The sequence below is a fragment of the Manacus vitellinus genome, unplaced genomic scaffold (genome assembly GCF_001715985.3).
Source record: "Manacus vitellinus isolate BGI_N305 unplaced genomic scaffold, ASM171598v3 scaffold_3_pilon, whole genome shotgun sequence".
Taxonomy (NCBI): domain Eukaryota; kingdom Metazoa; phylum Chordata; class Aves; order Passeriformes; family Pipridae; genus Manacus; species Manacus vitellinus.
In genome coordinates this window covers 28,761,810-28,775,916 of record NW_021940535.1, presented here as the reverse complement: position 1 = coordinate 28,775,916, position 14,107 = coordinate 28,761,810, and the positions used below count along the sequence as shown (strand labels likewise).

General features: G+C 35.5%; 1 protein-coding gene across 6 annotated transcripts in view; it reads left to right on the top strand.

The window, feature by feature from the left end:
* PHF14 (PHD finger protein 14) overlaps positions 1-14,107 on the top strand; it is a 159,375-nt gene that overhangs the window by 31,762 nt on the left and 113,506 nt on the right. For 5 of the 6 annotated variants that reach the window (XM_018075667.2, XM_018075666.2, XM_018075663.2 and 2 more), the window contains 7 exons: positions 904-1,015; positions 3,207-3,344; positions 5,227-5,373; positions 8,752-9,022; positions 9,594-9,700; positions 11,198-11,293; positions 12,831-12,934. In XM_018075667.2, the coding sequence (XP_017931156.1) occupies positions 904-1,015; positions 3,207-3,344; positions 5,227-5,373; positions 8,752-9,022; positions 9,594-9,700; positions 11,198-11,293; positions 12,831-12,934 (975 nt within the window). The remainder of the gene's footprint in view (positions 1-903; positions 1,016-3,206; positions 3,345-5,226; positions 5,374-8,751; positions 9,023-9,593; positions 9,701-11,197; positions 11,294-12,830; positions 12,935-14,107) is intronic. The other variant, XM_018075665.2, reaches the window with a different exon arrangement.

The window sequence follows — 14,107 nt, the reverse complement described above, 5'->3', positions numbered from 1 at the left end:
GACAATGAGAGTTGGATCTTCAAGAAAGTGTTCATTACATGAAGAAGAAGAAGATTTGTCTTTTGCTGCAAGGCTCAGTTTTGGTAGCTGAGAGTTTCAGGAGATTAGAAAGATGTCTGTCAAAGGCAGACTTCAAACTGAAGCCTTTACCATTGTGTGGTATTTAATTACTAGACACTGAGGTCCAAATTCATGCTGTCTCATTTTCTGCCCTTCCGGGCTGAAGATTTAGACTTACTGCTCTGCAGTTTGTTTATGGCCAGTGAAGAAGAGTCCAACTAAGTGACAGTCTGTTCACCTGAGTTTCAGATAGGCCTTTCTATAATACCACCCAGATGTGTTTATTACTGAATGTAGGTTTTATCCACATTGCTTAAGACCAGTTAGTTTTGATGATACTAACAGATGTAACTAACAGTGCAAAGTCTAACTGATGCTGTGTTTTAAGTACTTCATAGCTGTATGCTTAGAGCTCAGAGTTGCTGTGACTACCTGTGTAATTTTGTTCTTCCCCTTCTTACGGCCTGCCCCATCATGAAAGTGTCTGTCTGCCTTAGCTTTATAAGTAATATCAAAATCTTCATATACCTTTCATGTTGCATGAAAAGTGTGTGGAGCCCCATGTGAAAGCCAGCAGAATAGAAAGGTGATGGTAGCCCAACCCTTGATTCAGACAGGCAGAGCAATCCCAGTGGCTTTGAAAGGCCTTACTCTGTGACTCAGTGTCTGATGAGCTGCTGAATTCCAAATAGGCACTCTGTCCGTGCTTCTGATGTACTTTCCTTCAAACATGTTTCTTCTAGCATCTGCATGTTGTTTTTTTTTTTTGAAATCTGCAAATGGTGAGTATACTACAGAATCAAAATGTTGATAACAGTAACCTAATTTTATCTGCTGTTTTAGGTGGGTCCATATTGTTTGTGCCCTCTACGTTCCAGGAGTGGCATTTGGAGATATTGACAAGCTGCGGCCAGTAACATTAACTGAAATGAATTATTCAAAGTACGGTGCAAAGGTAAGTTTAGAAGAGGTGCAGTGCTAACAAGTAGCTCTATTGTATGTTTTTACATGTAATAGAATAACATGCCTCTTCTCAACTTTAATTTTTATAGCAATTTCACTGAGGTTCATGTCTAAAAATGAGATTAAGTTTGTTCATTGTTGTTATACCACTGCTCTTCCCTCTCTCTTACCAATTTCCTTACCACTGTTCTCCATAATTTCTGTCACTGTTTTCCCCCAGTTTCCCTATTTTTTACACAGGTGCTAATTTATTTTAAAGGCAGTTTGACAACATCAGTGTAAAGTGAGGAGGATTTATGAGATGAGAAATGAGAGGTTAAGTCGATTAAGAAAGGGGCAGATCTACATTCAGTAAAAATTACCTTAGAGTCTATATGTAAGCTAGAATGAATATAAGCTAGAATGCATACAAAAAGGTTGCTGCAAAGCAGTATTTACAAAAGTCCAAAGCAACATGAACCCTTCAACATGAACCAAAAAATGTCATGAAAATTAAAATGGTTTTACATGTAAATGTTTTCAATCCAGATCAAAAGTGATCATGAACAAATGATGCAGAAAACCATTGCAGTGGGCAGAGGACAACACTTGGTAATTTGCTAAATACTGTTTCTGTGGCTAATGTAGGGAGTGTGGAGAAGACATATCTATCAGGCTAACGTGAGGGAAGGTGGTTGTATGTCTGCAGCTCTAGCGCTTCATTTCTGCAAAGTCTGTTTCATTTTCTGGAGTGTCAATTTGTTGAGTACTAAATGAAAATATATAGTGCATTTTTAAAAATACATACAGTATATAAAATAAATTAAAACACTTTGGATTGCCCATGTACAACATACCTGTATCAGGAGCATGGGCCTGCTGAGGCATTTAGCATTTTTTAGAAATATTTGTATAAAGTTTTGAGCAAGCACCCCAGACCCTGCAAACTGTTGTTGCAATGAATCATGCTCATTAATAATATGAGTGATGTATAGGAGCAGGACAAAGAGTTTGAGCATCTTTTCTTTCTGTGAGTAAGGCGAAAGTGAACTGTACGGATGATGACTCAGTAGTCTTGCAAAGCTATAAATGCTATTTGCTGTATTAAGGGTGGAAGTTACAACTTACTTAGCTAAATTTCCCCCTGCAAAACCAGCTTAATATAATAGTCTTTTTAACTTAATTTCTTATCTGTTTCGTGTTGCAGCTACTCATCTAAAGGGTGCCCTTCTAGTGTAACGAGTGGGTGTTTTGAGGTTCTTCCGTCACAGAACTTTCCCTACCATTCCTTTCTGTTGTTGTTTAACTTTATACATGGAGGTATCTTCTGTAGATGATATACACCTTTGCTCTCTATTTAACGAGTAGGAGACTTAAGAAATACCTGTATAATTTTAGATCATCTTTGTGCACTGGATAGCAGCACTGCTTAAGCAGTGTTTCCATTTCCTGCTTGTGTGCTCGTCACTCTAGTTTGCTGACACAGCTGTTTGGTATGAAATTGTGGTGAGGAATGGATCTGACTGAAAAATAAGTTTGTTGGCTTTTTCCAGGTCACGTTAGGGCATGTCAGTTTGCTGTAATGCAAATGACTGTGCCTAGAATGCACATATCTGAAGCCATAGTGCCTTAATTAAGTGAATTGCAACCTTCTTTACTTATATTTATGATTTTTGAGTATTTTTTCTGCATTGTCACACGTTGACTCAGTCATTGTTTATGAAAACGATAGCTGCATAATTATCTATGTTTTTCAGTCCAGAGCACTGTTCTTTTTTTGTTATTTGCCCTCTGAACTTGTCAAACAATTGAACTTTTGCTGAGGAATATTGGTTTTTATGATACTATAATATCAAAACATATATAATATGTATATATATACCTTGTATAATTAATTGTGCTTGAATTGCTTGGGTGGTGTTTAGTTGTTTCTCTGAAGGGGAATGCAAGATGTGGAGGGTCATATAAAAATTCATCCAACATGCCGTTTAGGTTATTTAAGCACTTCACCATTGCTTGTTGAAAATTAAATCAGTACTGGGGGTTGAGAAAGCATGAAGCTTTAAGTAATGTCAACTGTTGGGAACATATTTGGTTTCTGTACCACACAGGAATAACCTACCAGTTTGGGTTTTATATGTAAGATGTAAATTATCAAAATGCACCTGAAATATTTACTGTGGCATTTTCCATTCTTTTTAAAGGAATGCAGTTTTTGTGAAGATCCTCGTTTTGCCAGAACTGGTGTCTGCATTAGTTGTGATGCTGGGATGTGCAGAGCTTATTTCCATGTGACCTGTGCTCAGAAGGAAGGCCTCCTCTCAGAAGCAGCAGCGGAAGAGGTAGCTATGGAAAGGATAGAATAAAAGAGCTCTATTGAAAGCTTATGAAGACAATGTGAAATTGTGGCTTTTTTGTTCACAGACCCTGAACACAGTTTTTGTAAATAGGTAACAAGGAGACTGTACAGGGAGAGCTCTTTGTTCACCAGATTGTCCAGCCTGTGAAACAGAGTGGAAAAAAGGATAAAGTTAACACAGCAGTTGGCTTAAGAGACTATCAGTCAATAGAGACATGAATTCTAACTCTGTTTCGTGAACTTCACCTAGGGTGACATACTTACCTACCTGTTTGTGTAGTGTAGTAATCTCTGTTTCGTACCAAATAGGAGTTCTGAGAAATTAACTACATTTCTAATGTCAGGTTTTTTCGTGCATGTGTCCCAGTATTTTCTTCAAATTGCAGTACAGATATATGACTTTCCTTGTGGTAACACTAATCTTGGGAATCAGAATGAAAAGCAAATATTTCTGACTTACTGATAATTTCTTAATATCTGTTCTTAGCAGTTGTTCCCTGTAGTATGATCCAAAGCAATTTAGATTTGAAGCTCCAACTTTCCGGTTAATTTTTGCGGTATAAGTACTTTTAGATTGCCCGATTTCATCCTGATATGTATCATTTGGATTAAGCTTGTCATGTTTATAGCTGCTCAATTTAACTTATTGCTTTAGGAAGTACCACAGGTGACACAAATACAAGCATTACTTGCACTGTTGATCTTGACACTTTTGTTTCTGAAAACAGTGGACCACTAAGGGATTCATAAAGGAATCACAAAATACTTTCTTCAGTTAAGCTGATAAATACAAAGATAGCACATTGCCTCATTGTTATTGTCCTTAATAAATTATGTGTAATGTTGATTCTTCAAACACTCAGTGTGAATTTCTTCTAGATGTATGTATTTACTTGCCTTTCCACCTAAAGTGTTACATGTTTTCTGTAATCAAAACATTTTTAATCAAGGCCTCACACAATCTAATTTTAGGGGCTGCTAATTTTTGGCAGTAAGCTGTCACATACTGTGAAAATCTAAATCAAAATAAAATGTGCTTGTAAGGAAAGTCTGTGTAGATTTTATTGGTCTATGTTTTATAGGTGGAGTAAAGGAAAAATTGGTAGGCAAATAATTTATTAATATTTTTATTACTTTATGAAGGTAGACTGCTTTAAGTTTTTCTTCTTAGTCTATAGATTTATGAGTGTTTCTACACTTTTGAAAATATACTGGGAAGGAAATAAACTTCTCAAACCATATATCTTCTTGTGGCTCAGATATTTCTGGTCTGCTTGCAAGTTTTGCAGGTGCTAAAAGTTGCTATAAACTTACAGCCATGACGATCTGAATATCTGATGGAATGAACAGTGAAAAATGGAAAAAACCCCATCATCTGAGAGATGATAAATCATGTGAGGCTATAGCCACCAAATCAGTTGAAAGAACGTTTGAGAAATGAACTATATTGCCTTTGATATTATTCAGACTTGTTATGCACTTGTAGGATATAGTGTAAAAGACACAGTGAAGCAACAGGAAATTAACAATACGTGTTATATGTTAAAGGGATTTGTACTTAGAGATTTATTTGGCTGCATTTTTTTTTCTGGGAATGCAAAATAGCGCAGAGATTGACTAGTAGAGAGTTAAATAGTTAATGCATTTAAAAACATTTTGGGTCATGCGATAAAAACAATGTAAAACCAGCTTATATTGTAAGTTGCATCAAGATGAAAAAATTGATTTAGAGTAATAATTATTTTAAAAACATGTCCATTTGAACATGTGAACTGATTATCAGAATGTTTGTGCTGTTCAGAGCCTTTTGGCCTCATATGTCTTACTTTATTTTCCTTCCTTCCCCTTTGTTTTCTCTGAAACAGGATATAGCTGACCCTTTTTTTGCTTATTGTAAACAGCATGCGGACAGGTTAGACAGAAAATGGAAGCGGAAGAACTACTTGGCATTACAGTCTTACTGTAAAATGTCCTTGCAGGAAAGAGAAAAGCAGCTTTCACCAGAAGCTCAGGTATTGTATTCATGACACAAGTGCCTCTGTTTAATCATCCATGCTAAACAAGACAGAAATAAAGACAATGGAAAAATGTTATTATAGTAGAAAATTAAATGTGAAATATATTGATAGTTCATGGTCATTTAACAATACAGTTAACTATTTGTAGGTTTTAGTGTCTAAGAACAATTCTCAAATATATATGTATATTGCATATTTCAATAAATATCAAATATGGATATCTATGCTTGTCTGAATTGAAAAATATTACTTTGGTTTTGAGGCAAAAAGTTGGTAATTACTTTTCCATTGTAATTCATAGATTTTGTTTAATATTTTCTTCAAGGTTCTTAGGAAAAAAAGACAGCCAAACAAAAAATTAGGCATAGTTCTACATCTAAGATCAGTATTACTTCTTTCCTTTAATATCTTGAACTTGGCAGAAGAGTTTAACTTGACTAAAGTATTGCCTGAAGCGATAAATGTCCTGTTGATATCAAGATTTCAGTCCCTCTGAGGGAATCTGTGTACTTTCATATGTTTCGATATGTGTTTGTTATTATTTTTCTGATTCTGAAGAATTTATAGCACAGTTTGCTTCACTGCTTAGACTGAACTGCATTCCATGTAAAAAACAGACCTGTGTAGAAAAACATCTTGTTATCTGAATGAATCCTGTCTAATCTTTTGTAGCAATTAGCAGGTGCTGTAAATAATGGATGTCATTTATGGGAGAGAAGTAACTGCTTTTTTTCTGACCTCAGAATTGTAGTGTGATGATTGGAAAATAAATTTCCATAATATCAAACTTTTAATTTTTAAAAAAATCATACCTTTCTAGTTCGGCAAAGATTTTTGAATAGGAGAAGAGAACATTATTTGAAAATTAGCTGTGCTGTTGAGAATGATTTTGAGCATGAGGAAACTTATCGTAGAAGCATTTTGAATAAAGTATTTCTGTGGAGTATTGAGCTTGATTTAAAACTGGTTTCATAATTCTTGCTGAGTACACTTAGCTCTCAATTGCATCAAAATGCACCTGTGTAGGGGAGCCATCACAATGATATGAATGCTACCCAACATAATGGTAAGTGCTCATTGTGCAGAATCAGTTTGGGTATAACAGGGCTTATTAGCTCTGCTTTCAGGCATATATTGTACACTGATGATAACGCTGATAAGTTCCTAGCATTTCTCTCTCTTCCTTCTCTTTCCCCCAAACCAAGACCCTGCAGTTATTTAATCTAAATTATTTGGATTAAATGTTTTGAAATGGAAAGAATGAATGCTGAAAACTGCAGGTAGAGTTACTTGACATGGTGTCATAGGCACCTTGTTACAAACATGGTAACTTGTGTACATTTTGTGCAACCACTTGTTTTCACTATTGATGGCTTTGGTGTTGTATGAATTTTCATTAGTATTGTGTGTATATCTGAGTTTATGTAGGTGAAAACAAATTGGAAACTTGAAAAATACATATCCATGTCCAGTTGTGTGTACTGAGATTTTATGAAATATTTGTCTTCGAGTGGTTTCTGTGTCATTAAAGTGCAAAACTGTAAGGGATACTTAATACATACTAGAAATGTCTGAGTGGAGAGTTGACACAGAGTGTGTATAAATTCACCCCTTACCTTACCATATGTTGTCTGCATGAGGAAGTTAAAATCCCATCAGTAAGTTCAACCATTTTTTGTTAAATAAGGATTTTATCTGAGAAATAAGGATCTTGAGACAGCTTAGTCTGGGGGAAAAAAAAGGATTAAGAAGTAAATATATACATATTTATATATGTATATACATATTTATATATATCTGTAGTGTGTGCATATATATATGGACATACAACAACTCATTGCCAGAGGATTTTTTTGGCTTAAGTAAGATTTATAAACATTGACCTAACATAAATAAGTATACAGTTGTACAACAAAGGATATTTGATGTCTTGTAGTTCAGACAGGAAGAACTGAGACAATGGTGTGGCCCAAGAAAGTAAATCCCTCTAAAGAGTGTAATAACAAAGCAGTCTAGGACTGTTACTGATTCTTGAAAGATGTTCTATGTTGAAATACTCTATTAAAATATTAATAAAAGAAATGTACATTCCTTGAGCAAATTATATACTTGAAAATTGCTTAAATCCAAGTAACTTAAGTTGAGGATTCCATTTAGACATTAGTCATTTTAATCTGTTATCTATTCCTGCAATAAGGCTCAGGCTGTAAAGTTGTATGACATCTTAAATGCCCTCAAAGGTCTCAGAATTGAGCATGTAATCAGTAAAGAAGCTTTGAGCCATCTTTGGTCCTTCCAGTGGAGAATAAAGCGAAGTGGTGGCTGATGCCTGCTACTGTGGGTCCAAGAGAAAAGCCATTGGGGTCAGAGCTGAACTATATGTCACATTTGCCATGTTTCTTGATCATTAGTGTTCAAGACCTAGTAAGGTAATGTGTTAAACTATCTGCAATATTACCTTCAAGGATTCTGTTTGGAATCAGAGATGTTCCTTAACCATAGCGTGTATATATATGCACGCTTTTTTGCTTTTGTCTCAGGAGTATCTCACACCATATGGTGGGGCAGTCACATTAGTTTAGTTTCTTCTTTGTGCAGGCAAGTAAACAACTTCTAGCTGATAGTCAGCTGGAATTTTGCCTCTGAAAGTTTGTATGTTGATGTCATTTTCTGCCAGAATTGCCACTCCATAGAGTTCCCTCAAGACAGTATTTTCCAACTGTCAGTAACAACTTGATCTTCTGGGGTAAATCTCCCAGATGCTCCCAAATATGCAGATGTCATCAACAATATATATTGTGAGTTTCTCTTGTCTACTTTACTTCTGTTTGGATTGTGCTTTTGACAAATTATAATTAGCAAGTTTAACATTTATAAGGAGAAGTGGCATTGAGAAAGGAGTTCCTATGAAATTATGTCAAATATGGCAAAAATACTCCTCATCAACTGTTATTGCTCACATAAATAACAATTTAAAATGTATCTAAATGTATTTATGATAGGTCAACCAAGGCTTTTTCCAGTAGTGAGTTTTCACAGTCCCATCAAATTATCATTAGAAGGGGTTGTCTGAAAGCCAGCAGTCATCTCTGCTATTTTCATTGGTGGGGAGATCTCATCAAGAAACGTGTGCATAGCTCCAGAACCTAGTGAAAGGATAATGTAATTTGTGTATGCATTTTGAAGTAAAATGAAATGTCTGTTTTTAATGGCTGTTTCTTCAGTTGTAGAGTTCTGGAGTGAAAACGGCATTGATTAGACTGTGTGGCTTTTGAAATGAAAATAAAACGTGGATGCATTCCAAATTATAACTTAAAACTAATTTCAGATTGTTCCTTTTATGTTTTTAATATGTGGAATTCTTTACTGCAGGCTCGAATCAACGCCAGGCTCCAGCAGTACCGTGCCAAGGCAGAGCTGGCCCGCACCACCAGGCCACAGGCCTGGGTTCCCAGGGAGAAGCTGCCGCGACCACTCACCAGCAGCGCTTCAGCGATTCGCAAGCTCATGCGCAAGGCCGAGTTGATGGGAATTAGCACAGACATTTTCCCAGTGGATACTTCAGATACTAGTTCCAGTGTTGATGGAAGAAGAAAACATAAACAACCAGCTCTCACTGCTGACTTTGTGAATTATTACCTTGGTAAGGGTGAAAATGGCTTATTTTTCTCAATGAAAAAATGTCACTTTGCTACACTGAGCTGTACTAATTTATTGGCTTTTTTATTTTACTTGTGTTTGGTTGTTACTAATAGATAAATGTGAATTATGACTTTGTTTTATGTCAGTTATTTAAGTGCTTGGTATCTCTATTTACACAGTTATTTTTTTAAAAAGACATTTCAGAAAAGAATAAAATCTTTCAAATATAAATAGGAGACTAAACTATCTTATTTAACGGGGGGAATAGAAGCTCAGATACCTTTTGGTATACTGTTTTTTTCTTTAAATCCTCCTCCATTTCTATGTGGAATAGCACAACTTCATGACTGTTTGCTAGATCAAAGCTCATAATTTAAACAACTGCAATATTTATGCAGCAAAATGTAAATGTTATGACTGTTCATTCTACTCAGTCTGTGTCATAAACCAGTAGGCCAGTTTTGTGTCTTTGTATAGTTATAGTTTTATACTTTCTATTGCTTTTTTTTAGTGCATAAAACTTAAAAATATATATTCAAGAATAAGAAATAATGCAATTTTCTTTTCAATAGAGAGAAATATGCGCATGATTCAAATCCAGGAGAATATGGCTGAACAGAAGAATATCAAGGATAAATTAGAAAATGAGCAAGAAAAGCTTCATGTGGAGTATAACAAGGTGAAATAAAAGGGATAATAAACCATTGTGCTGTTTTAGTATTGCTGCTGTTAACTTTGATAGCATTTTTCTTTCCATGAAAGAAAATGTCTTTGGAAAGCTGCACACTATTGCTTCTTTAAAAGTAATACTTAAAAACATATTTCTTCTTTTGAAAATATTCAGTAGTCTGTCTTCCCTCATACAAGTGGAATCAACTTCTGAAATGTTCTGTGTTGACTGGACACAAGCTCTTTAACTGATCCTTCTGAGAGCTCCAGTACATGGACAGACAGGTCCCTCTCAGGAGTCAACCTGTGTCATAAGGTCCTTCTTTTTTTCCTTCTTTGTATGTATTTCACTTGAGACTTCAAGTCAACGGAGTTTGACTCTTCCCTCCCTCCCTCTTTCTCTTTCTCTCTCTCTCTCTTTTTTTTTTTGTTTGTTTTGCTTGTGTCTAATTCAACGTTCTATTTGAACCTGCTTGGTTCTTTGGAGCCCTACTTGATAACTGGCAATCTAGGATACTTCAAGTGTTATTTATTTGTGTCAGTTCCAACTCTACTTGTGTTCATCCTAGGTTTAATGACTTGACTAATTTTTTGGGTGGAAATAATCAGTATTCACACACCTATAGTGTCTTCTGCATGTTTCTTTTGAGTATAACAAATTTGTGGTCCATAAATTATCGCATTGCTCCCCCAAAATGTTGCTCGTGTAATTTTTAATTCATCATCATGGTTAAAAAGGAATTTTCTGCTTTTTTACTAAATAATAATGATTTTTTAATATTTAAATATTTTGAAACGTAGAAATACTGTACTTTTTATGACAAATGACATGCTGCAATTCTTGCCGAATTCAGCAACCTATCAAGTGATGGTTAATGATGACAAAAAATGGTGTAGCTTCTAATTCTTAAAATGTGTGTGTTTTAAATGAGAACATATGGAAAATGTAGCAGGAGATCCTTGTGAACTATGCAGAGATGATAAAGGAAAAGGAAATTGTGCATGGAGCTTTTTAACATTGTGCATGGGGCTTCTGAGTGGGAACTAACAGTTACAGAAGGAAAAAAAACACTTTCTTTTTGCTCATGTCCTTTAATACATTTTATCTCTTTCTGTGAGTGTGAGTGGGTGTTCTTTAATATGGCAAGACACAGTTTTAATCAATTTATATGTTCACTTGTTAATCTTGCTGCTTAAGTAGTGTGGACAACATATATAAGATGTTGCTGTATTTTTGTTTTGCTCTCTACTTGACTTTGTGAAACCTTATTTGCATGCTGAAATGTTTCAAATCTTTACAAAACAAGTGGCTGCCCTGGTTTTTGATTTAGTTCTGTTATATTACTGAATGGTTGCACTGATCTCAGCTATATTGATATGAGTTTCTTTTTTTTTTTTAATCCCACAGTAAACTAATGCACCCTAGATAAGTAAGAGGTTGAATAAATTTTATTAAATAACTCTTAATAAATTTTTATTCCTGTTTTTTTTTTCTGTAACGTTTCAGCTGTGTGAGTCCTTGGAAGAGCTACAAAATATGAATGGAAAACTGCGAAATGAAGGGCAAGGCATTTGGGCTCTTTTGGGTAGAATCATTGGACAGGTTGGTTGGTCGTCCCCGTCCCCGCCCCCCCCACTTTACAGAAGAAGGCAGATCTAGTTTTCCAAGAATAGCCTTTTTTGTTTCTGTCATGGCTGAATAAATTGATTTGATTTGATCAGACCCAGGCTTTACTCTGGGGATAATGCTTTCTGATTGAAGTACCTAGCCTTCTGCAAACCACCTACTGGGAACCTGTAGCTTAATTTTGTTGTTGTAATAGTGTTCTTGTTTGCAAAATTCTTTCATTTGGTGGAAGTGATTGACCTGTCATTTGTGATGAACCTTAACATGAAGCGTTGGGTTAATCCTACTGGTTTTGTATCCATATTGTCTTTAGTTACTGTAGGCTTCGAATAATGTGTTAACTCTTTATGGCTTTCATAAGACATAAATCCTTTTAAATGCAGTGATGGTGTGCAACGGGACAGAGCGGAATATTTTGATGAAATTAATATAAATATCTAGGACAGTAGAAGATTTGGATTACTTCCTGTTGCCAGCGATTATCTTTGTTCTCACTGATACAGGAAAAAAAGAGAAGTGTAGATTCTTGCAGTGTTTTCAAATGTGTTTTATGTCAGAGGTATTAAAAGGCAATGTTTTGCGTATGAGAGGGAGATTGAAATAATTTCCAGTTATGATTCAAGATTGAAGAAACTGCTTATTGTGAAAATGCAGTCATGCAATTAGGTCACAATTTTGTTGTGCCCTTTGGTAGTACTGAGTTTGTGCTGCTGTTCAGAAAATGAACCTTACACTTTATTTATGCAGTAGTAGTTCCAAAGGTATGCAAGCTTTTTCTAGTTCTGTTTGTCTGCCCATCTCTCCTGCTTGCATAGAAGAATTCTCACATAATGTATCTTTTGAACGAAGGATATTTTTTCCTCCTTTGAGTAAGTATTTAGAAATATATTTCCTAATGCAAATGTTAATAAATTAAAAAAAAAAAAGAAGAAGAGTTGAGCAGAATTCATTTACACAGCTTGCATGACATTTTTTTTCCAGTTGGTTGAACAGATGCAGACCCATGGGACTGCTGAGAAATGACTTTGATAGATGGTTGCTGTCTGAGAAGCCAGCATACTGCAGATTAGTAGAAATCCGAAGAGAGTCTCGTCTGCTTTGTGGAGGGCTTGGTCCAATAAGATAATTTTTCTAATTAACCTATCGAGCACCAGTGTAGCTGCAGTGCTGCGGAAAATAAACTGCCTCAGTATTCTGTCAGATTCGTGAATTTGCCTTTGCTTGTTTCAGCTGCTTAGATAAATGAATCCTTGTCCATCCCTCTATTGGAAGCTTGAAGAAAAATTCTAAAAGCTAGTCTTTCTGTGTGGGTTTTTTTTTTTAATTGAAGAAAATGAATATAAGATTACTTTATATTACAAAATCATACTGGGATAAATGTGTAGTCGCTCTTGTCTGTAAAATAGCTAGCTAAGCAATCTCCCACTCATTTTTCCTTCATGCATTGAGATGGGAGTGGTGTTCTTTAAAAGTGTCGAGACTCATGTGTACTGTATTTCTTCAAATCCAATAGAAATTGAACATACCAGCAATTTTACGGGCTCCTAAAGAAAGGAAACCAAGTAAAAAGGAAGGAGGAGCACAGAAGACGTCTACACTTCCGGCCGTACTTTATAGGCAAGTAATTAAATCTTGACAGAATAGTAAGTTATGGTTTCAGAAAGGTGTTCAGAGAAAGTTGTTTGCTTCAGTTTTTAATTAACAAAATGCTTTAAAGTTGTCTATACATTTTTCTTACTTTTGAATGCTAAGTTGAGTAGTGGTCAGTTCTTCACCCTAGCACACCATGAGTAGGATTTGGGTGGTTTTGCTAATTTGATGGCAGTGCTTCAATGGCAAAGGTAACTCTTTGCGTCTGAAATAAAAAGGTCCTTATTTTCTGTGATGTGAAAATTAACTGTTCATCTTGTTTTTTGAATGCAATCATCTAAGTGGATGATTTTGTGAACAGTGATCATGCTGTTTAGTCACAGTGGCTGGGTGCATAAAACACTTGTCATGTAAGAATTTTTACTTTTTACTCATGCTAAATTGCCCTACTTCTATTTTCATTAATTCCCAAGAATATGAAATCTATTCGCTTACTCTGTCATTGTTCCAACTTTTCCCCTTCTCCATAAGCTGTGATGTTACTGACTGGGTTTTTATTAAGCCTAATGGTGTATACTAGGATTCCAGAGCATGACTGTGCAAAGTACACGTTGTCTTGGATCTTATTTTCTCACCACAGCTGAGAAGCGACGTGGTCTATCCTTATCTAGAGAGCAGCAGCCAGGCCTCCAACCACAGCAAGTGGTGTCTTGCCCAGCTAGAAGGCTAAATGAAGATGATTTACATAAGCAAAAGTTAATTTTAGTGCTGCGAGAGGTAGAAATCTTACGAATATGGCAGTGGGCTGAGGATTTGGCAATTTAGATATGTACACAAATAATAAGTCATGCTTTACTAGTTCTGTTTCATTCAAATCCAGTCATTTAGTTTCTCCCATGTTATAGTGCAATCAGTGAATACCTGATCTTTTCAAAGTAAGTAAAATTTCAGTTCCAGTAAAATAACAATAGAAAGGAAATGTAATTTGCTATGAGTTGTAACATTGCCCAGCATAACAGCAGCACAGACCTGTTTCAGGGTGGTTACCTGAATAAGCATATGATTGTTACAACTGATAATAGCAGCATAATTTTATGTTTAAGCATTTGATGCTTAAGTTTTTAATGAAGTTTTTTCCATTTGCCGCTGGTACATTTTGTTGAAGTATTGAGTGATTACTGATTTTTAGAAGTCCTCAAA